The sequence below is a fragment of the Arabidopsis lyrata genome (assembly GCF_000004255.2).
Source record: "Arabidopsis lyrata subsp. lyrata unplaced genomic scaffold ARALYscaffold_5, whole genome shotgun sequence".
NCBI lineage: Eukaryota > Viridiplantae > Streptophyta > Magnoliopsida > Brassicales > Brassicaceae > Arabidopsis > Arabidopsis lyrata.
The window spans coordinates 13,925,738-13,947,575 of NW_003302551.1; the positions used below are offsets into that span (position 1 = coordinate 13,925,738).

General features: G+C 36.2%; 5 protein-coding genes and 1 long non-coding RNA gene across 7 annotated transcripts; 3 read left to right on the forward strand and 3 right to left on the reverse strand.

Annotated features, from left to right (window-relative positions):
* Positions 1-3: 3 nt before the first annotated feature.
* On the forward strand, positions 4-3,379 carry LOC110228277. 2 transcript variants are annotated; one of them, XR_002331813.1, is made up of 6 exons: positions 4-895; positions 1,602-1,693; positions 1,895-2,076; positions 2,158-2,228; positions 2,332-3,028; positions 3,172-3,379. It is a non-coding gene; the product is annotated as an uncharacterized LOC110228277 (long non-coding RNA). The 2 variants fall into 2 exon arrangements; XR_002331814.1 differs by having other exon boundaries at positions 11-895; positions 2,332-2,403; positions 2,792-3,379.
* A 3,195-nt stretch (positions 3,380-6,574) lies between these two features.
* On the reverse strand, positions 6,575-8,047 carry LOC110228276. The gene is made up of 5 exons (XM_021025068.1): positions 7,841-8,047; positions 7,645-7,762; positions 7,472-7,560; positions 7,342-7,365; positions 6,575-7,231 (listed from the first exon to the last, which is right to left on the reverse strand). Exons 2-5 carry the CDS (start codon positions 7,702-7,704, stop codon positions 7,093-7,095), a joined length of 312 nt encoding a protein of 103 aa, XP_020880727.1. The 5' UTR covers positions 7,705-7,762; positions 7,841-8,047; the 3' UTR covers positions 6,575-7,092.
* A 444-nt stretch (positions 8,048-8,491) lies between these two features.
* On the reverse strand, positions 8,492-12,027 carry LOC9311989 (nucleolin 1). Its single transcript, XM_021025069.1, is given in 15 exon segments — positions 8,492-8,718; positions 8,799-8,866; positions 9,045-9,125; positions 9,185-9,224; positions 9,339-9,427; positions 9,559-9,676; positions 9,757-9,809; positions 9,950-10,028; positions 10,128-10,151; positions 10,265-10,347; positions 10,473-10,599; positions 10,670-10,737; positions 10,944-11,021; positions 11,092-11,162; positions 11,287-12,027. Coding segments are annotated over 15 exon segments (1,176 nt in total). The 5' UTR covers positions 11,318-12,027; the 3' UTR covers positions 8,492-8,552.
* Positions 12,028-12,117: 90 nt separating this feature from the next.
* Positions 12,118-15,372, forward strand: LOC9313697 (omega-hydroxypalmitate O-feruloyl transferase). Its single transcript, XM_021025066.1, has 2 exons — positions 12,118-12,931; positions 14,342-15,372. Exons 1-2 carry the CDS (start codon positions 12,500-12,502, stop codon positions 15,203-15,205), a joined length of 1,296 nt encoding a protein of 431 aa, XP_020880725.1. The 5' UTR covers positions 12,118-12,499; the 3' UTR covers positions 15,206-15,372.
* A 91-nt stretch (positions 15,373-15,463) lies between these two features.
* Positions 15,464-17,586, forward strand: LOC9311990 (glutamate-1-semialdehyde 2,1-aminomutase 2, chloroplastic). Its single transcript, XM_002875876.2, has 4 exons — positions 15,464-15,774; positions 16,000-16,173; positions 16,251-16,895; positions 16,993-17,586. The coding sequence occupies exons 1-4, from the start codon at positions 15,586-15,588 to the stop codon at positions 17,413-17,415; spliced, it is 1,431 nt and encodes a 476-aa protein (XP_002875922.1). The 5' UTR covers positions 15,464-15,585; the 3' UTR covers positions 17,416-17,586.
* A 673-nt stretch (positions 17,587-18,259) lies between these two features.
* LOC9311991 (bidirectional sugar transporter SWEET11) lies at positions 18,260-20,699 on the reverse strand. Its single transcript, XM_021025067.1, has 6 exons — positions 20,539-20,699; positions 20,367-20,403; positions 20,055-20,265; positions 19,799-19,960; positions 19,583-19,702; positions 18,260-18,834 (listed from the first exon to the last, which is right to left on the reverse strand). The coding sequence occupies exons 1-6, from the start codon at positions 20,588-20,590 to the stop codon at positions 18,547-18,549; spliced, it is 870 nt and encodes a 289-aa protein (XP_020880726.1). The 5' UTR covers positions 20,591-20,699; the 3' UTR covers positions 18,260-18,546.
* Between the last annotated feature and the right edge of the window lie 1,139 nt (positions 20,700-21,838).

Sequence of the window (21,838 nt, forward strand, 5' to 3'; positions counted from 1 at the left end):
TCATCACGCGTTATCTCTATCAATCAAGCAAATCTGGCGAGGTAAAAAGGAACAATGGCCTTGAGAGAAGCATGGAGAATCTGGCGAACTTCTAGATAACTCTGGTTCCAGTCGCTAACGGAGATGGAGTGGTCTTGGAGATAGAGAAGACACTCACCGTGGTTCGAGACGTGCGCAGCCTTGAGGAGATTAGCTATGGAAGAGTCTCCGTCGCCAAGTAGATCATTGATGAAGTTAGTTTTGATCTTCAAACGTCCACCGGCGAGCCTCCTTTGGTAGGTGCCAACTCCTAAACCGTAGAGTTTGAGTCCGGTTGAGAGATTGAGGAAACGGTGGAGAGGCGTCGGAAGTCGGTAGAAGAAGCGGAGAACAACGATGAGAACCGATCCTCCAACGCACACCTGAAGGAGACATACGCGATTCTTCTTCCACTGAATGGATATCCCAGCGACGAGCTCATTGCGAAGGATTCTCTCGGAGTGAACAGATTCCACGTTACGGATCCAGTCTTCTACGGCGGCGCAAGTCTTGGCTACGGTGACCGTGAAGACTCCACCACCGAAACGCACTTGGTAGATTTTATCCACCTCCATTGTCTTGATTGCCATTGAGAGAGAACGAAGATGAAGTTGGAAGAGATGGAGATGGAAAATTTTTGAGTTTCGAAACTTGCTGGATCTGATTTTTCTTCGTTCATGGAGAGAGGATGGGTTTTTATACAACATAGCGGGAGACGGAACTGAAAGAAAATTCCATCCATGATTTGAATTTAGATTTAGCATAATGCATCTTTTGGAATCCGTAACAGAATCGATCAGTGTAGCTCAACACTACTACTGCTTCTTCATGACTTGGACATGACACGTGGGCGTTTTTAATTGCTCTCTCTTCTGTGGTACGCCTCTAAACTCTGTTTAATATTTTTCGCGTATCCTTGGCTGTTGCAATTTATGAATTGGAAATTATGAAGAGACCATTCTATATGTTTCAACCTTTTTGCCTCCTCCTTGTGTGTTCTGGAACAACCTTTATCCTTCATAGTGATAGCTTTCAAAGGCTTGGTTATTCATGCTTGTCGTTGCACATGCTGTGTTAGAACTACTTTCTCTGCTTAACATATAATAGATTATATTATACTTGAGGAAGGTTAAATTTGTATCGCAAGCTAGTCTGGACATGCGAGTAAAACTAGCTTGACCCTATGAGGAAGTCAGAAAAACTGGCAAGCAACAAGGTTTACCTCTGGCCAGAGAGCTAGTTGCACTCGCTTTACGCATTAAAATGTCTCTATCTTCTTTCTTGGAACCCCTGAACCTTAGCCATTCGCGATTAGATGTGCCTCTATAGTTCCTAGGATAGTACCGGTTGGTTGCATTCAAAATTCCTGTTCCTGACACAGACTACACTTTCATTGGTAAGGAGTTAAGAATCTGCACCTTGTTTGTGCATCAGGAGGACTACCATTTTCTCGGTTTTGCGAATCATGACTACCTTTTTGCCGTTTTGAATCTTTTTTCTGTGAGACAATTTTCTCAATACCTGAAATCTCTGCTTTATGAGCACTGTTTCTGAGTCTTTTTCTTCCATTCTCACTGGTGCAGAGTTGTATCATGGCAAAAGGGATGGGAAACTGCATCCGTGCAAAATCTTGAAGATAGTAACAACAGATGGGTCTAGTAAACCTCAGTCAAAGGTAGGCTTCCTTGACATAGATAAGGATATACATTGCTGTTTGGTTTCCCGACTTACTCTGCTGTTAGATTGTTGTCTGGTAATGTTAAATTGTTTCAGTGGTTTGTATGATATGATTGCTGTCTTGGAATTTTGATGGTTTATTCGTCTCTCTTTTGCCAGAGTTCATGATTGATTACTCACGGGTTGTGTGAATGGTCAGTTTTCAGGTTTTTGTATGCTCAGAGCAAGCGGTACCACTTTGTAGTAAGATATGTAGTTCCGGGGGCGACTACGATGACCAGAGCAAAGTGCAAAGGAGAAGCTTGATAAATGTATCAAAGAAAAGTTGATTGATTACTGTGATGTTCTTGATATACCCAGAAACAAAAGTAATGTGAAAAAGTAAGTGATAACAAAATTTGGTCTATCTATCTCTTGCTTGCTCGATTTTATATTCATATACATCAGTTCCGATATCTTCAGGAAGAACTTGCTGTAAGAGGGCTTGAATATCCAAGGCACCAAGGGATATTGTCCTTGCTGATAGTGAAAAGGTTATCTAATTTTGCAGCTGAATATGATTACTGTTCTCCATTTTTTTGTTATTCAATATGGGGGTATTGAATTGTTTTCTCTTTTCTTGAATACGTGACATAGAAAACCAAATATCGCAAGAAGTGCACACCCGAAAGCGCGACTTCTGAAGAGTCGTTAGATGTCCCAGCCAAGGTTTGTAGTTTTTTTACTTTCCTCTACTTTATAGTTTGTAACCATTGATTGACATGAATTGTTTCTTTTAGCTCCCGTCTGGTAAAACTAGCTCCTTTTCTAGTTTTGTAATCAAGTTTGTTGTTATGAACCATGTGGTCTTATTGATATGAGTAGCTTTGTCTGCGCTCCCTTGTTGATTCTCGAACTCAGAACTTTACCTCAGAAGTTCTGCAATTCACTCTCTGGATCGATTTCCGGATTGCATCAAATAGTTTTATATGTCTTATTGTTAGTTTTCTTGGTCCAAATGGAGATGTGAAATCTCTCCTGGCACACACATGAACTATGAGATACATGTTTACAAATCATTCTAAGTCTCTGTTGTTGAGTTTTGTGCTTGAGCTAGATTCTTGTACCTGGAAAACATGGATAGTACAGATGGGTTCTTGTTCTTTAGCTGTTTCAAGCTTTCACACGAGTCTATAGCCATCGCATCATGAGTGTCTCCTAATTGTGTATCCGAAGAGAAGACATGAGACGATGATGATGATGACAGATTCTCCTCACCCTCAGTTTCTGATGAAGCCTCCAGTCTCGTTGACCCTTGCTTAAGCTTCAGCAGAGTTGAATCTACAGTGTAAAAGTGCCATCAAAAGAAGCAAGATGAATCAAGGCTTTCGAAACCTAGATCCTTCTAATTCGAATTTACTCTTCCCTCTAGATTTCTTACGACTCCCCAATTCTCAAGAACTCTAAAGCCTACGAATGTGCTTGATTCATTCCCAGGATCTTGAAATCGAGCTTGACGAGGGTTTAACACTAAATCTGAAATTGGAAAGAGTGTGAATTTGTACAGTGGACGGAGAGAGGATCGTCTTTTATGATCTTCGCCGGATATCTCTCCACACTCCGGCAGTGGTTTCAGCCTCCCAAACATATTTCTCTCTCCCTAGCTCTGATCGTCTTCTTTTAACTTTTTTTTTTGTTCTTTGCTGTTTTCGCGCCAAGATCATCATACCAGGTCAGGTCGGGTCGGATATGTTTCATCCAAAGCCCAAATGCCCAAATTAATGCTATTTTACTAGGCCCAGCTCCCTCTGATCAGTGATCAGTACACTTGTTTGTGCGATTGGCCCAACTCCCGACCACTTCTTTCTCTTCCAATGCGGTGTCGTTTTCTTTATATATATATATATATATATATATATATATATATTCATTTATTTGTATTGCTTTATGTGTAAAAGCTCTCAATTAATCGGTAAAGAAAATAAACAATTCAATAAGTCTCCAAGTTACTCTAATTTAAAAGAGAAGTCTGTATATGTGAGTGGTGTAATTTCTGAGGTAATTAAGACTTTAGAGATAGAGGAAAATAGAAAATCCTAAAAAACTCAAAATATATAATTTATATTGTGCTAGAAAAATTGACGTTATATACTTGTTCTATCTTTATCTAGAGTCATATTGATCGGATAGATACTCTTTTAATTTGTAACTTCGGATCTTGAGGGGCTATAAAAATTAACAAGCTCATATCGTGATAGAAAAAGAAGTTGACGTTATATATTTCTTTAATCTTTGGGCACAATATTCACAAAGCTCATGTCATCTAGAAATTCCAATGGATAGATCTAACAAAATGTGTCACTAATTACCACGTGGCATTAGTAAAACGAGAGAAGAGACATAAGACCACACATTTTGTAAAATTAAGGACTTCTACTAAAAAATAATTAAAATTAAAAAAAAATAGATATTGATGAAGCTAGATCTATCGGGAATCTAGTGGATCTTTTATAAGTAGCAAATGGTATTGACGAAATTGTTGAATTTAGCGGAATTTTTATATGTTAACATTTAGTACCATATATAAATACTTAAAAGATATTGATGAAGCTAGTTTTGATTCATCTATCAGGGAGGTTCTCTTGGTAGCGACCAAATCCTACGCCATATAATCCATGAGCTCTTAGAAAAAACCATGATCAAAGCTTTGTTGGGTCGTCTTCTCTGTGCAGTGCAAGTGCAATGTCTGATGCTAATATACAATAAAATCTATAAATCAATATGATCACATTGTAAATTAAGTTATAAAGATATTAATTTATAACAATTTAAATATTTGTTATTTGCAAAAAAATTACAGTGACATATAAAGAGATACGAGTTTGGACAATCTAAATAAAGTGATATCAATTTTGCAATCTCGATTTACAAAAATAATTCAAGAAAAAAGATAACTAATTATCACTGATGGCTCCTCTATTGCGGTTGAGAAAACTATCTAGCGACGTCGGGAGGCTCGTAATGAATCAGAGCACGATGATGAGGACCTTGCTCCAGACGCAGATCTCGAGAAGATTTGCAAAAGCAACAATCTTCCACTGCACGGTGATTCCAACCAGAAGCTTATTCCGTATGAGTTTCTCAGCATGAACACGCTCCATTGCTCCAATCCACTTTTCCACGACGTCAATTTTTCTTGCAACCGTCACTTCGTACATGCTTCCGGCGAAATGCACCCGCTATAATCTTCTGCGCTGGAGAGTCCTGATGGTCTCCACTGATGAAGATGGAGATGAGCGAGAGAGAAGATGGAGATGGAGATGAGCGAGAGAGAAAGAGAGATAGAATTTAGATTTCGAAACTTGGGTCTCTCTGGATTCGATTTTGCTGAGAGGAAGGGGTTTATATACAAGCATGAATCGATTCCGTTATGCAGGACCGACACAATCTAAAATGTTGCCTAAAAAAAAACTTTTGGACCATCATAAAATCATAATTATTTTTTTCTTACAAAATATACTCTACAAGTATTTGAACTCAATACTATTTCAGGAGAGATGGAAAATCTTTACCACTGCACCATAATTACTAATTGAAAAATGATGCCCCTAAAATCCTTTAAAGCCCTTGCTTCATGGGATTTAGGTCACAGTCGGGCCTGCTGTTATGAATTTGAAATCTATCTCTCTCTTTCTTCTCAAAATTATGTTTGCTTAACAATTATTTTTATATTTTTATTAACTTACATAAGCAATTTAGGTTTTGTTGGGAAAACAATGTTGCTTTGAGGTATCAAAATGAGGCCCGACTTAAAAGGGTGTGCCGCCAACAGTGCATTTGCATAGGATCCACTATTTTTAGTCATTTTTAAAGCATTTAGTGTCCTATTTTCTTGAAAATTATATAAAAAGGTTCCAAATCTAAACATATGTATAAGATATAAACATTTTTTTTAATTGGGCACAAGTTCACACTTTTTTCTGAGTCGGGCCTGATCAAAATCGGGATCGATATAGTTGCTTACCTCGAATCCTCGCTAAGCACATGTCGTTTGTAGCAAGTTGAGGTTGTGTGTTAAGGATCAAAGCCAAGCTCGGAGAGTAATGGAAAGACGAACAATATTAATATATAACAGACTAATAGAGAGTTCCATCGTTTGCTCACAATTTTGCAATAAGATCTCAAAGGTTACTGCATAGCAGAGCGGCTCATGGGTAAAGCCCAACAAGCCAATGCTTTAGGCATCAAAGTTTATAAATAATTTTAAGGGCATGAAATTTTGAAGTGTCCAGTAGTATAGTGGTTAAGTAGCTTTTGTGTAACCTTTGTAACCAAGGTTCGAGCCTCTTATTCCCTTTTTGCAAAAACGAATTTTTCTTTTTTTTTCCTAAAAAAATTTAATCGATTTGAATTTTTTAACTTCAGTTACCTTTTATATTATTATTATTTTTATATTAGACTGATTAACATTAAATTATTAACTAAACAATTTAATTTGTTTTTAAAACCTAATTTGCTAAGTGACGACGAAGATCTGGTTGAGAAGCTCGATTATTCAAAATTAATGAATGAATTTTTAATGAATGAATTTGCAAGAAAGAAAGCAACGAGGAATATTTTTCGTGAAGAAAAAAATTGATGCTTCTGTATTTTTCTTTTGGTTTTAACACTTTTCCTTTTTTATTTTTTTCATGTTAACATTAAATTTTAAAGAATTATGTTGTTTTGTTATACGGAAAAAAAATATGGGGCATCAATTTTTTAATTTGCTTTAGGCATCAAATAATTTTGGGCTGGCACTGCTGCGTAGCTTGGAGAAAATTTCGAGCATTGGCCAGCTCTCGGGTAAACCATCGATGATAATTGTATTGTTTGTTGCATCACCGTTATTAATATCTTTGACTTGTTAATATCTTTGTCGCTACAAGAAAAGTGTCGACGTCGTATGTGTTTTTGTTGTTTTCTTTGACATAATATGGACCCTTTTATTGCTTAACTATCGGATTTCGGTTGCTTAATGGAATCTTGTATTGCTTAAAATTACTGGTTAATGGGCCCATAACGTTAAAATTACTGAAAAATACTAGACAAAGAGAGAAAATACAATATAACGTTAGAGAAAACAAAGCCGAGAAGATGGTTTGACTTAACCCTCACGTCTAAATCATAGGAGTGACTTACAGAATGGGGACATATTTATATTTTGGTGTAATGTGAAAGACTGAGTCTACCCAATCAAGTTGAGACTAAATTCGCGAAAAGTAAAATTATGTCCCTCGGGAGATTAGGTTTTGTCAGCCTAATCAGTTCAAATCGTATATAGCTCTTACTTTAACGTACGCTCAGACAAAAAGTTAACTAGAACATAAGAAAAACCGGAAGTAAAACGAAAACACAGGTTATAAACACCAAATAGCATCATCTTCTTCTATCAATCGTCGTCAGAAAAAGTAATCTTCTTACCGCAAAATTCCCCGTCTGTTTCTTCAGATTCGGGTTGGTCTCCAAACCGTCTTCTTCTATCAGAAGGCTATCTCGTTGAAGGTACTCTTCGTACCTGGAATATTAAAAAATAAAAAACCTAGTGATCTCTCCATGTATACCAAAAACTTCACCCAATGTGTTCTTGATAACAAAACTCAAAAGGCAAATAGTTAAATCCCTTACCAGAGCTTCTCTGCCATGTTGTACCTAATTAACAAAAATAAGAGCGTTAATCTTATGTCATGACATCAAACCACTAGCAATAAGTTAGAGAAACAAATCTTCATAACATGGAAAATCAAGAAAACTATACTTGGGTCGGAGAGGGTATGGAGCTATCTCAGCCTCGTCAAGAAAAATATACCGAAAGCGCAATTTTTCACCATTCTTCTTTTGCAGCGCCTACAATATGCAACATTTATTCAGTAATCGTACTTTCAAATAACTACTTGTAAATTTGTCATCATTACTGTAAACGACTCTCACCTTCTTTGCTTCGTTAGCAGAAGAAAATTCAACAAAGCCACAGCCCACATGCTCACCCATGTGGTTTACAATAAGTCTAACACGAAAAACTTCTCCAACATCTTTGAAGAAATTGACGCTGTAGAAATTGAGAGTAAAATATCAGTCTAAAAAACTTGCTCCAAGAACGAAAGAGGAAATTAAAGGTGCTACTTACATATCTGATATTTTAGTTTTGAAAGAGAGATTGGCAATGAAAAGCGTCTTCTTTCTTACGGCAACTTCCTGAATTTAACAGCCAAGTGTGTTAGCGCGACTCCAAGGAGAAAAGAATTTAAATTGCATATCAACAAAAAGTAGATTTATTTAACGCTAAGCATTTCTTTTGGAGCCTGGCATGTTTTGAAGAGAATAAAAAAAAAAAAAACAGTACCTCAACAAACTCGGGAGTTTCATCATCAAGTCCTTCCACTGCCTCATCTTCATCTATCAGACGGCTTTCTCGTCGAAGGTAGTCTTCGTACCTGGAATATCAAAGGGCCTTAATATCTCCATGTATACCCAAAATTTCACCCAATGTGCTCTTGATAACAAACTCATGAGGCAAATATTTAAATCCCTTACCAAACCTTGTGATCTATGCAATACCTAATTAACAAAGATAACCGTGTTAGTCTTCTGTAATGGCATAAAAACTCTAGTTATAAGTTACAACCAATGTTACAGAAACAAATCTCCATAACATGGAAAATCAATTTACTTGGGCCGTGGACGGTATGGAGCTGTCTTAACCGAATCAAGATAAATCTCGCGATCGTGTAAATATTCTCCATTCTTCTTTTCCAGCGCCTACAGTATTAAAGATTTAATCAGCAATCAACATAGAATAACTACTTTTATCATTTTCATCATAAGTATACACTACATTTCTAATGACTAGTAAAACACTTTTCATCATTACTATAAACTAATCTCACCTTCTTTGCTTCGTCAGCAGAAGTAAACTCAACAAAGCCATAGCCAGCATGCTTGCCCTTGTGGTCTATAATAAGTCGGACATGAACAACTTGGCCAACATCTTTGAAGAAATTGATGCTGTAAACAATGGAGGATAAAATATAAGTGATGAAAAACTTGCTCCAAGAACGAAAGAGGAAATTAAAGGTGCTACTTACATATGTGATATTTTAGTTTGGCGAGAAAGATGCGCAACAAAGAGCGTCTTTTCTCTTAAGGCAACTGCCTGAATTTTACAGCCAAGTGTGTTAGCATGACTCTAAGGAGAAAATGACTTGAATTTGCATACCAAAAAGTAGCCTCATCTAAAGATTTATCCTTAGAATAAGTCATCTTTTGACTTTGTTGAAATAGTTCTATTAAAGGCTAATATGACACATTTGGAAGATAATAAGAACAGGTACCTCAACAAAACTGGGATTTTCATTAAGTCCTTCCACTGTCTCATCTTCTTCTACCTGGAATATCAAAAACCCTTGTGATCTCTCCATGTAAATCAAAAACTTCACCCAATGTGCTCTCCATAACAAACTCAAAAGGCAACTAGTTAAATCCATTACCAAAGCTTCTCTGCAAGGTTGTACCTAATTAACAAAAATAATAGCGTTAGTCTTTGGTGTAATGGCATCAAAACTCTAGCAATAAGTTACAACCAGTATTACAAGAAAAAAATTCCATGACATGGAAAATAAATTTACTTAAGTCGTGGAGGGTGTGGAGCTGTCTTAGCCACACCAAGAAAAATCTTATGATCGTGCAAATATTCACCATTCTTCTTTTCCAGCGCCTACAATGTGTAAGATTTAATCAGCTATCCTACTTTCAAATAAACTGTTTGAATGTTTTTCATCATAAGTATACACTACTTTTCAAATTACTTTGATACTTTTTATATCATTACTACAAAACTAGCCTCACCATGTTTGCTAAGCAAGGAGAAGCAAACTCAACAAAGCCATAGCCCACATGCTTACCCTCAGGGTTTACAATAAGTCGAACACTAACAACTTCTCCAACATCATTGAAGAAATCGAATCTGTAAAAGTGGAAGGATAAAATATCAGTCATGGAAAACTTGCTCCGAGAACGAAAGCAAAAATTAAAGGTGCTACTTACATATGTGATATTTTAGTTTGGGCAGAGAGATTGGCAACAAAGAGCGTCTTTTTCTTACAACAACTGCCTGAATGGAACAAAGCCAAGTGTGTTTGCACGACTTAAATTGCATAACAACAAAAAGTAGACTCATCCCCCAGACAAAATAAGCGTTTCTTCCGAGCCTGACAGAGATTTCGAAGATAATAAAAACGGTTACCTCAACAAAATAGGGAGGTGTCTCCTCTTCTTCAATCGGAAGGCTTTCTTGTTGAATGTAGTCTTTGTACCTGCTATATCAAAAAACCCTGTGATCTCTCCATGTATACCAAAAACTTCACCTAATGTGCTCATGGTAACAAACTCAAGAGGCAAATAGTTGAATCCCGTACCAAACCTTGTGATATATGCAATACCTAATTAACAAAAATAATAGCATTAGTATTCTGTAATGGCATCGAACCCCAAGAAATAAGTTACAACCAGTGTTACAGAAACAAAATCTCTATAACAGGGAAAATCAATTTACTTGGTTTGTGGAATTTGTTTCGTAGCCATGCCAAGAATAAGCTTATTACCACACAAATATTCACCATTCTTCTTATCCAGCGCCTACAGTATAAAAAGATTTAATTAGCAAAGGTACTTTCAAATAACTAGTTGTGAAAGTTTTCATCATAAGTATACGGTACTTTTCAAATGACTAGTAAAATACATTTCATGATTAAACTATAAACTAGTCTCAACTTCTTTGCTTCGTTAGCAGAAGCAAACTCAACAAAGCCACTGGACAAACGCTTACCCTCGCGTTTTATAGCAAGTTTAACACTAACAACTTGTCCAACATCTTCGAAGAAATCGATGCTGTAAAAAAAATATTAGTCATGAAAAACTTGCTCCAAGAACGAAAGAGGAAACTAAAGGTGCTACTTACATATCTGATATTTTAGTATGGGGAGAGAGACAGGTAACATAGAGCGTGTTTTGTCTTGAGGGAACTGCCTGAATTTATCAGCCAACTGTGTAAGCACGACTCAAAGGAGAAAAAAGATTTTAACAACAAAGAGTAGGTCATCTTTGTGGCAACAGTTGTGTTACATGAGTAGCCATTTTGGAGACAATAAGAACGAGATGTTTAATTGAACATAAACTTGTATAATATATATGCAACAAACAGTACAATATTTTTAGATTTTTAAAAATTATACCTTCAGTGGAGCCTGATCAGACTTTGTCTCCAACAACTCGACCTTTCCTTTGATCTCAGGAAATCTTTTCGTTGTCTCCTGTGACATGAGTGTGGCCATTAGAACAGAGTGTAATTCTATAAAAAAAAAAACGACCATCTTAGGTTACCTCGGATTTGTCCTTATGTTTCTTCAGAATCGGTTTGGTCTCCACATCATCATCTTTTGCCTCTCGCTTACCTAAATGAAGAGCAGCAAGAAGACAAAGTCAAAATCAACAACCTCTTCAGCTAGAGTAGCCGAGACATGTTGTTTATTTATAAGTAACACATTAGATAAGAAGAGAGAGCCAGCCAAAACAAACCCAATAAATTAACTTTGCCGGAACTGGCCATAATGAAGAAGAAAACAGCGACGGTTTATTTGCCGGGGCGGGAAGAGTTCGTTGAGACTTGAGAGCTAGCAGCTAAATAATTTATAAATACTGTATAACCTTGGAGAAAAGAGGTGCTCCGACCTCTGAGTAGCTTTTTTACTCGTTAAGGGTTTTCGCTCTTCGTTTTGGGCCTTAAGGGGCTTCGGCCCAACTTTATTATTCTGTTGAAACAGTAAAACTAAAGAAAAATAACCTAACCCAGAGATTCACCTCGGCAAATCAAAGCCCATAAGGTAAAAAGGATCCGATTTGGTGGTGATGGAAGTTGATGGTGTTCGCTTCGGTAGAAGAAAAACAAATAAATGGTTAAAGAAGATATTTGTGTTCAATCGTAATGTGGACCATTTGTCCAATTCAAGGAAATATTTGTAGGACAAACATACAATCAACAAGTTGACAATTTAGTGTATATATATATATTTTTAATGAATCAAAAGTTCAGTATTCTCTTTTTAAGATTTCTTCATTCTTCTCCGATCTCTTCATGCATAACAAGACATCTTTGTAGGATGCTAGAACACAAAGCGGATGATTAAAATCGAATCCTTTCCAAAAACTGATTTCGAACCTAATATTAAAATTCTCTTCATTACATAGAGAAAACATCCAACTTTGACATTTGTGACAAATCCATGTAATTGGACCCGTAGGCCGTAACATCAAATATGGTTAGATATCACTCTTATCGACCAACCAACCAATTACCCCATAAATATATGTATTTATTCAATCAGCCGTCCATACCGGTCTTAAAGTATTTAAGTGGCCAGATCTTTAGTGGTCCTTGTTAAGTTTTCGATCACCTCCTTATCTTTGTAGCTACATAATCTTCACTTGTTAAATACCGAAACCCTGATCTCAAGACTCTACTTAAACTCCCTAAAAAACCTATATTTCACGTTATATTTTTGGTCTTTCACTTTTTCCATAAATTCTATTCAAAAACTCAAGTGGTCCTGTCCTTACCTTATCTCTCCAGCTATACACTTGCTACTCAAGATACCACTAACCCTAATCTCCACTAGACCCCCTTTAATTAGAAGTTAAAACCCTATATATCAAGATCGATTCTCTGTTTCTCACTTTCTTCATTCCAGCCATTCCACAAGTTTTTCGATTTCTTTCATTGAAAACACTTGAAATGGTGGCCTCATTTGAGTTCGTCGTCACAAGGAAAAACCCTGAACTCATCCCTCCTGTGTCCGAAACTCCAAATGGTCATTACTATCTCTCGAATCTCGATCAAAATATCGCCATCATCGTGAAAACATTATATTACTACAAATCGGAGTCAAGAACCAACGAAGAATCCTACAATGTGATAAAGAAATCTCTCTCTGAGGTTCTTGTTCATTACTACCCTGTCGCCGGAAGGCTGACGATCAGTCCGGAAGGAAAGATCGCTGTGAATTGCACTGGAGAAGGAGTAGTGGTTGTGGAAGCTGAGGCTAACTGTGGGATAGAGACGATCAAAGAGGCCATCTCTGAGAATAGAATGGAGACGCTCGAGAAACTTGTTTACGACGTTCCAGGTGCCCGGAATATTCTTGAGATTCCGCCGGTAGTAGTTCAGGTGAGCTTTTGATCGATCTTTTGCTTAACAATTATGTTTTTCTGATTAGCTTACATAAGGTTAATTAGGTTTTGTCGGGAAAATAATGTTGCTTCGACGTATCAATTATCGTATTTACAATGACGGCGACATGGCAGCAACTAGAGTAGCAATTATCCTATATAATGTTCGGGAGTAATTTGCTTATTTTAGGTTTAGCCACTTGATAATTGATATAAATGATCGCATTTAATGTCAGGAAGGAGTTTAACCATTCGAGTATCAATCACATGTTATTGTCCAAAAATGTATATTTATGGGAGTTTTGCTTTGGAAAATTCAAATATACTTATTTATTGATATATGACAAAATACTTTTATTTGTAAAACTAAAATATTAATTTAAATAAATTATCCAAAAAAAATATATCCCTCCGTTTCATAATATAAGACGTTTTAGAAAAAGTTTTTTGTTTCACAATATAAGTCGTTTTCAAGTTTTGATGCAAATTATATATTTTTTTAATATATTGTTATTATTTATATTATGCAGTCCCTTTATGATTGGTTGAACTTTTTAAAAGTGGATTTTCTTAATCTACGTGTTTTTACCTAAAACGACTTATATTATGAAACAGAGGGAGTACTATACGATATATGTAAATATCTAATTTTGCGTTAATTTTAATAACAATTTCCCCGAATAGCACTAACGATACAATTTTACGAAAAAAATCATGTAGTAAGGAACACACACTAAAATAATAACAAATGATCTGACGTTTACGATCTTAAAAACTAGAGTGGTCTGGTCACTCTCATCATGTTCAAACTCTAAGGGGGTGTTATTCAACAATGGAGTTAAAGTCAATTCTTTAAGGTTTAGATTTGTTTTCTGATATTGTTTTTAAGAATCGGTTTGTGTGGATTTCAAAATCTCTGCAGTATATCTTGGATTTTGATTCTAATAATTTACTCATAAAATTCCAAAGAGGTTTCATTTCAAATGATTTAATATACAAAAATTTTACAATTCTTTTAGTTTTGAATAACACTGGATTTTAATGAAGTATTTTAAATCTTAGTTGAATAACACCAAACTATTAAAATCTAATGAAGTATAAGATCCAATAACACCAAATTTTAAAGTTAGATTTAGAATTACTAGTTGAATAACACTGGATCAGTGTTGGATTTCAACTATATTAAAATCCATCATTGAATAACCCCACTTAAGGTACATTACACCATCTAATTAGAATCATACGTAAGGAAACAAAGGAAATAACGACGATTAATAGTTAGTTAAGTTAAATGGCTATTATGCATTCCATTTTCTTTAAACCGGTATTGATTCATTCTTGAATGTTGCATGAATTTTTTTTAACATGTTTAGATAAATTTTTATGTTCCGTTTTTTTTTTTTTTCAGGTGACAAATTTCAAATGTGGGGGTTTTGTCCTAGGACTAGGCATGAGCCACAACATGTTCGATGGAGTCGCTGCTGCGGAGTTCCTCAACTCGTGGTGCGAGATGGCTAAGGGCCTTCCTTTATCCGTCCCACCTTTCTTGGACCGTACAATTCTCCGGCCACGAAACCCTCCCAAAATCGAGTTCCCACACAACGAGTTCGACGAAATTGAAGACATCTCTGGCATCGGAAAACTCTACGATGAAGAAAAACTCGTCTACAAATCATTCCTCTTTGAACCCGAAAAGCTTGAGAAGCTCAAGATCATGGCAGTTGAAGAAAGTAATAATAGTAAGGTATCAACATTTCAAGCCTTAACCGGGTTTCTTTGGAAATCAAGATGTGAGGCTCTACAGTATAAACCAGACCAACGGGTTAAGCTTCTGTTTGCAGCTGATGGACGGTCAAGATTCATCCCACGTCTCCCGCAAGGATATTGCGGGAACGGGATTGTGTTAACTGGTTTGGTGACATCATCAGGAGAATTAGTTGGGAACCCTCTTTCTCACTCGGTGGGTTTGGTCAAGAGACTAGTCGAGTTGGTTACAGACGGTTTCATGAGGTCTGCTATGGACTACATCGAAGTAAACCGGACCCGGCCGAGTATGAACGCAACACTTTTGATTACATCCTGGTCAAAATTGACATTGCATAAACTGGATTTCGGTTGGGGAGAACCGGTTTTCTCTGGACCGGTTGGTTTACCAGGGAGGGAAGTGATCTTGTTCTTACCAAGTGGAAACGACATGAAGAGTATCAATGTGTTTCTTGGGCTTCCTACTTCAGCTATGGAAGTGTTTGAAGAGCTTATGAAGAAGATCTGAAAAAGAACAAACATTTTCATAATCAAATTATGATTTATTTCAACCAATTAAAATCAAGATAATTTATAATCTAATCATTATTTATACATGTAAGTTTGAATTCTCGTTTGTATCAATTACAAAAAATTATGTAATTCGCATAAAAATATATATGTCAAAGTAAGTTATCAGACCGGATTGGTTAAGAAAGTCAAACAGACAAAATTTGACTTGTTTCAGATTCCGGGTCGAATCAAACCGGACCGGGTCTAATTTTAAACCACCGGGTCGGCTCCATCTAAAGTCTTAAGATCATCTCTCCGCCTTATCTTGTTGACTATCTCTGTACTGCTACGAGCCCAAGTGAGAGAGTAACAGAGAAACGTAGAGATATAGCAACAATGGCGGCGACGCTTACTGGATCAGGGATTGCGCTAGGGTTTTCGTGTTCCGCTAAGTTCTCTAAGAGCGCTTCTTCTTCTTCTTCGTCGTCGTCCAACCGTCGCTGCATCAAGATGTCGGTTTCGGTAGAAGAGAAGACGAAGAAGTTCACTCTTCAGAAATCTGAGGAAGCTTTCAATGCTGCCAAGGTTAGTCTTTTCAATCTCCGTGAATCCCATTGATGTCCCGTTGCTTTGATTTTGGGGGAATTAGATCATTTTGTTGGTTAAATTGATTATCTTTGTGACCCTTCAAGGAAAATTGCCAACAAGATAAGATTACATGAGATTGAAACATAATCTGAGATAAAGTTTATGTTTTTATTGGTTTAATTGTGTTCTGATTATTGAAACTGGTTTGGTTCTTCTGTGTAGAACTTAATGCCTGGAGGTGTGAACTCACCTGTACGTGCTTTCAAATCTGTTGGTGGACAACCAGTTGTGATGGATTCTGCAAAGGGTTCACGAATACGTGACATTGATGGAAATGAATACATTGATTATGTTGGTTCTTGGGGACCAGCTATAATTGGTCATGCTGATGATGAGGTTTGTTTCTTTCCGATTTCGATGATTTCGAGATGGCTGAAAGTTTAGTAGTTGATATGGTAATGTGTCTGATGCAGGTTCTTGCAGCTTTGGCTGAGACAATGAAGAAAGGAACAAGCTTTGGTGCTCCTTGTCTCTTAGAGAATGTTCTTGCTGAGATGGTGATTTCAGCTGTTCCAAGTATTGAAATGGTTCGGTTTGTTAACTCGGGTACCGAGGCATGTATGGGCGTGCTACGTCTTGCTCGTGCCTTCACAGGGAAACAAAAGTTCATCAAGTTTGAAGGTTGTTATCATGGTCATGCAAACTCTTTCCTTGTCAAAGCAGGTAGTGGTGTCGCTACTTTGGGTCTACCTGACTCGCCTGGTGTCCCTAAATCAGCTACTTCAGATACTCTAACAGCTCCTTACAATGATATTGCTGCTGTTGAGCAGCTTTTTGAGGCAAACAAAGGCGAGATAGCTGCGATCATTCTTGAACCTGTTGTTGGTAACTCGGGTTTTATTACACCTAAACCAGAGTTCATTGAGGGAATACGCCGGATTACTAAAGACAATGGTGCTCTTCTTATTTTCGATGAAGTCATGACGGGTTTCCGTTTAGCCTATGGTGGAGCTCAAGAATACTTTGGAATCACACCTGACTTAACAACTCTTGGGAAAATCATCGGTGGTGGTCTTCCTGTGGGAGCATACGGTGGAAGAAGAGACATCATGGAAATGGTAAAGCTTGAGTTGTTAGAATTTGAACCGAATAATCTTTGAATTTGCTTGCAGAGATTGAGAATGTCCTGAGCCTTTATCACTCGTCTTTTTGCAGGTTGCACCCGCAGGACCGATGTATCAAGCTGGTACGCTAAGTGGTAATCCGCTGGCTATGACAGCGGGTATTCACACGCTGAAGCGGTTAAGTCAGCCTGGGACATATGAATACTTAGACAAGATCACAAAAGAGCTTACAAATGGGATACTAGAAGCCGGGAAGAAAACGGGACATGCGATGTGTGGTGGTTACATAAGCGGGATGTTTGGTTTCTTCTTCACTGAAGGACCCGTCTACGATTTCTCGGATGCCAAGAAGAGTGATACAGAGAAGTTTGGAAAGTTTTTCAGAGGAATGTTGGAAGAAGGTGTCTACTTGGCACCTTCTCAATTCGAGGCCGGTTTTACCAGCTTAGCTCATACTTCAGAAGACATCCAATTCACTATCGCAGCGGCCGAGAAGGTTCTAAGTCGGATCTAAAATGTTCTGGAAGCTTCCAGCGAACCATGAATGTATCTGAAATTTTTAGATGTAGAGAAAGGTAGATTCAATTGAGAGCAAGCAATCTCACAAAATTTATTGTGGTAAGAAAAGTCAAAACGTTATGAAGATTTGTTGACTTTTAAAAGTTGAGTTCTTGCTTTGCGTTAACGTCCTACAAATCACACAGAATAGTTTATAATAATGCACCACACACTTTGTCATCATCGCCACATCATAATGTTATGTAGTTGAACTAGTTTCCTCTTGATGTCTTCAGACAACGGGACCATGAATATAGCTCGGTTCAGGCTGCAGTTGAATGATTAATAGCACAAACTTGATTATGAGCTTATGCTTTGCTTCAGCAAGAAAATTGGATTCGTTCTTATTCATGGAGATCTCGATGTAACGTGCTAGGGAAACATTATACAATCTCTTGAGGAATGTGTTAACAACGATTAGAGAAAAGATTACCACAGGTAATCGAAATTGGAAGGCCCAGTAAGATAGTGGTCCAATACTAATTGCGTTAGACAAAGGCTTTGCCCATTGAGTCCATACAAAATGCTCTTTTTTTTTTTTTTTAAATGTATACTCCTTACATTTTTAATTGGACCAATCAAGTTTATGAATGATATACCAATATTTCTCTGTATTGAAACATTTTTATAAATTTTCTTAATTTTTTTTTGTTATATCAAAAGAGAACACCCCGTTAATGTTCAAGTATATAATATCATATTTCATGCTAGTTAGAAAATTTTAAACGTATGTATATTGATATGATACCCTTGAAATATAACAGCAAACACAAACATATATACACAGTAGTAAGGAAAAAAGGCAGAATTATTGATGGATATTTTAAATAGTTTTCGTTAAATCAGAAAATAGGAAATATACATAATCCCCAATAGATAATTACATAAAATTTAAAAAGAAATAGTGAAATTAACTCCGGAAAAACATATATCACATCCGAAAATGCTTACATATGTTCCGGTAATTAATTCTCTACTTCGCACACTTGATAAACTCAGAAAAATACGACAGCGTAACGGGTACACGTGGTGGTTTGGTATATCAAGTTGGGGTAAAGTCAACATTGCATGGTCAACGTATTTTTATTCATGTAGCTGCTGCAGAAGAGGACTGCTTGCCATGTTTAGGGGTTTGTCCATCTTCAATCTCAGCCCTTCGATCATTGCCGCAGGTACACTTGTTCGCTTGACGAACGACTGAGATTGGCTCAGGGGATGAAACTGTGCCTAGCTTCAGCATATCGAGGCTCACCTCCGGTAACTTAGCAGCTTCGACTTCTTTCTCTCCTAGATGCGGCGACGTTTTACAGTATTTGTAGACAACGTAGAGTATCATTTGGAGTGCACCGAGAGCAAAACCAATCACATTCGGGAACTGCAACAACAACAACAAAAAAATCGAAAATATTTGTTTTAGTGGCAATAACATGATAATAGTTTAATATACTCACTTTTCCACTTTTTAGCTTATGAATAAAGTACGTTAAAAATGAAATAAAGTAAGAGCATGATTAACAATGGTATCTTAAAAATGGTTCTTAGAAGTATTAAAGTAATAATATGACATGTGGTTGGTTCTTAAAGTTAGTTTTGGGTCTTAGCTAAGCCACTTTTCTTAGTTTTGGGTCTTAGCTAAGCCACATTTCTTACTTAAGAACTCTTTAAGATACCCTTGTTAATGGTGGTCTAAAGTTTATGGCAAACTTGTGCGGCATCGATAGAAGTTACGTACAAAATATAATTTCTGTGTAACAATAAAGATAAAAAGAACTTAATATATAATGAACTTCTTTTGCAAAAGCAAAATCTTTTAATGTTTTTTGTGGAACATAAAGCGAGAGTTTCTTTATAATTTGGTTTATTTAATCGTAAAGGACGATACCAAACAAAAGGGTTTTGCTTTCTTTAATTGTGTTTTTTTTTTTTTATCTTTTGCCAATCCATATCTCTTTTTATCTATGATTAGAACCTCAAAGTCTCAGGTTCATTAGAAACAAAAGCACCCACTTCATGTAGTATACGTTATGATAATGATAAGATTATGATGCTTCAAGACATGATAATAATCATGTTAAAACATAAATTATTCATTAGTAAATGGAGAGAGAGATTAAATAGCTTACGGCAACATAGATGTCCTTGAGAGCAAGACCATAAAGGAGCCATATGACAGCACTGATGGTAAGGGTTAAGGATAAGCTAAAGGGCATGTACTCCACACTCCTTGTCTTTATTACCGTCCTCTATATTTTAAACAAAAATATATAAATGTTAAATTATTGAGACTAAATCATAATTTAATCTCTTAATTAATTAATTAGCGCTTTCCAAGTCCTTACGATTATGCTTAGAGGAGCAGCGAAAACACAAACAGAGAATCCAACACAGATTCCTCCGATAATCTTAGCACGTGTAGCTCCTTTTACCAAGAATTGGCAAAGAAGGAGAATCACACAGAATCCTCCAAAGTTCATAAGAAGTAACGTCTTCACTGTCAACATCTGCATCAATTAAGAAATGTTTTATTTAGCGACTTCCTTTGATTTTTGATTAACCACATGCATGTTTAAATATGAACTGAGGTTTTTTACGTACCCGGGCTGGCTTGGTAGCGTAGGCAAGGAACATAGCGATGTAGATGGTTTCGATGAAGCATCCAAAGGCGTTAATGGTTACGAGGAGGAATACATCTTTCTTCTGTGTCGCATAGTAAAGCCAAAGCGTCGCACTGAAGAGCGCCACAACATAAGGAATAGATTGAAACCCTTCTGTTGTCTTCTTCTTCCAAATCCTATAGAACGTTGGCCTGCGTCAAAAAAAAATCTGAATATTAATTACTCAATTATAACCGAGAATATTGATGTAACGTAGTCATACATATATGCTCATTTGTTACATATTACTTACACAGGAGAGAGGAACACGGCGAAGGAGATGAGATTTCCTGAAAATTATACAAGAATAATATAACAAAAGTATGATATTAATAAATCGATATTAAATCTCTAGAATTTAGATTAGGGTTGCAGAACTTGATCAAAAATATTCATAGGAAATGAACACAACGTTAGTATCATACCGAGCAAGCCAAAGACAAAGGCCCATGTGTTTTCAGTGTTGAAGAGACTCATGATTTTCTTTTGGTATATATAAGTTGTTAAGGGTTTTTAGGAGGAAGAAGAAGAGAGATAGCACTTAGATTTGTAAGTGTTATCTCTTAATATAAAAGCTATTGGCACGAGCTTAGTGTTTCGGGGACTTCACGTATATATAGGGGTTAGGGTTAAAGAGAGGAATGGGGTTTGTGTGGGAGATGGAAAAAGGAGAAATGTTTGTGTGAACAATAATATTTTGAATATTTTTTGAAAAAATAAATTTTAAAAAGTGTTTGGGTCATTGTAGATGTATGACAAAAAAAAGACCTGCAACAATAATTCACACGCTAAACCATTACCAAATTATATACACTTTGACGTACAAATAACAATTCTCTGTTACCAAAATAACCTTTTTTGGGGTTTGGCTTAAGAAATAAAACATAATTAGTTATGTTAATAATGCTTGTCAATCTCAGTTTAGGCAAAGCTCTTTTTTTAAGGATTATGTCTAGATTCTACGTATGCATCTCTATATATACGATGACATAACTAATGACCTAATCATTTTACGAGTTTGCAGGTTTTCACCAATCCTCTTATTTAACTTATTTAAACAACTTAATAAGTATATTGACAACTTCGGGTTCAACTAATATGTTTTCTAGTGATTAGTTCATTCACTTTTATTCTACATGTTTCCTTATGTTGACGCTTGCGATGATTTCGTAGTGCTAATTAAAATTAAACCAGCCAAGTAACGTAACTACAAATGATCAATCTGAATGACATACTTTGCAAAATCAATTTGCATGTAGTGGAAAATTATATTCAAAAGTTATTGTGCGTTTAGTTATATATGGATGTACAACTAATATAAATATATCTAATATAAATAGATACACCATATAAATATAATGTAATGAATTGAGAATTCCACTAGTTCTCTATCATTAAAATATTACGACAATCTGGAATTTGCTTTAATAAGATATTTAAAGAAAGTGAGATTTGCAAAGTTCTCACTAAATTTACGTTACCAAGCAAATTAGTTCACGTGACACTGTATGTCAAATTATTATGCCGTTTTCACTTTAGCTCTTTTTAATCCTGATATTCATGTTTCTTTATAGAGCAAAACAATAAATAGCCGTTTCTCAATCATTATTCTTTTTTTTTCCGTACCATCGGAATAAATAACATGATCTTTCGTTAATTACACATATATAGGAGCTCATAGTTCGTTTTTTTAATTTTTTTTAATTTTTTTTTGTTGAGTGCATA

Coding starts and splice junctions, on each gene's coding strand:
- LOC110228276 (XM_021025068.1), bottom strand. CDS start 7,704: ATGGGTGAGCATGTGGGCTGTGGCTTTGTTGAATTTTCTTCTGCTAAC. Junction 7,561..7,644: donor CTGCTAACGAAGCAAAGAAG/GTGAGAGTCGTT, acceptor TGCATATTGTAG/GCGCTGCAAAAGAAGAATGG. Junction 7,232..7,341: donor AACATGGCAGAGAAGCTCTG/GTAAGGGATTTA, acceptor TTAATATTCCAG/GTACGAAGAGTACCTTCAAC.
- LOC9313697 (XM_021025066.1), top strand. CDS start 12,500: ATGGTGGCCTCATTTGAGTTCGTCGTCACAAGGAAAAACCCTGAACTC. Junction 12,932..14,341: donor TTCCGCCGGTAGTAGTTCAG/GTGAGCTTTTGA, acceptor TTTTTTTTTCAG/GTGACAAATTTCAAATGTGG.
- LOC9311990 (XM_002875876.2), top strand. CDS start 15,586: ATGGCGGCGACGCTTACTGGATCAGGGATTGCGCTAGGGTTTTCGTGT. Junction 15,775..15,999: donor AAGCTTTCAATGCTGCCAAG/GTTAGTCTTTTC, acceptor TCTTCTGTGTAG/AACTTAATGCCTGGAGGTGT. Junction 16,174..16,250: donor TTGGTCATGCTGATGATGAG/GTTTGTTTCTTT, acceptor TGTCTGATGCAG/GTTCTTGCAGCTTTGGCTGA.
- LOC9311991 (XM_021025067.1), bottom strand. CDS start 20,590: ATGAGTCTCTTCAACACTGAAAACACATGGGCCTTTGTCTTTGGCTTG. Junction 20,266..20,366: donor GCCGTGTTCCTCTCTCCTGT/GTAAGTAATATG, acceptor TTTTTGACGCAG/GCCAACGTTCTATAGGATTT. Junction 19,703..19,798: donor CTGCTCCTCTAAGCATAATC/GTAAGGACTTGG, acceptor TTTAAAATATAG/AGGACGGTAATAAAGACAAG.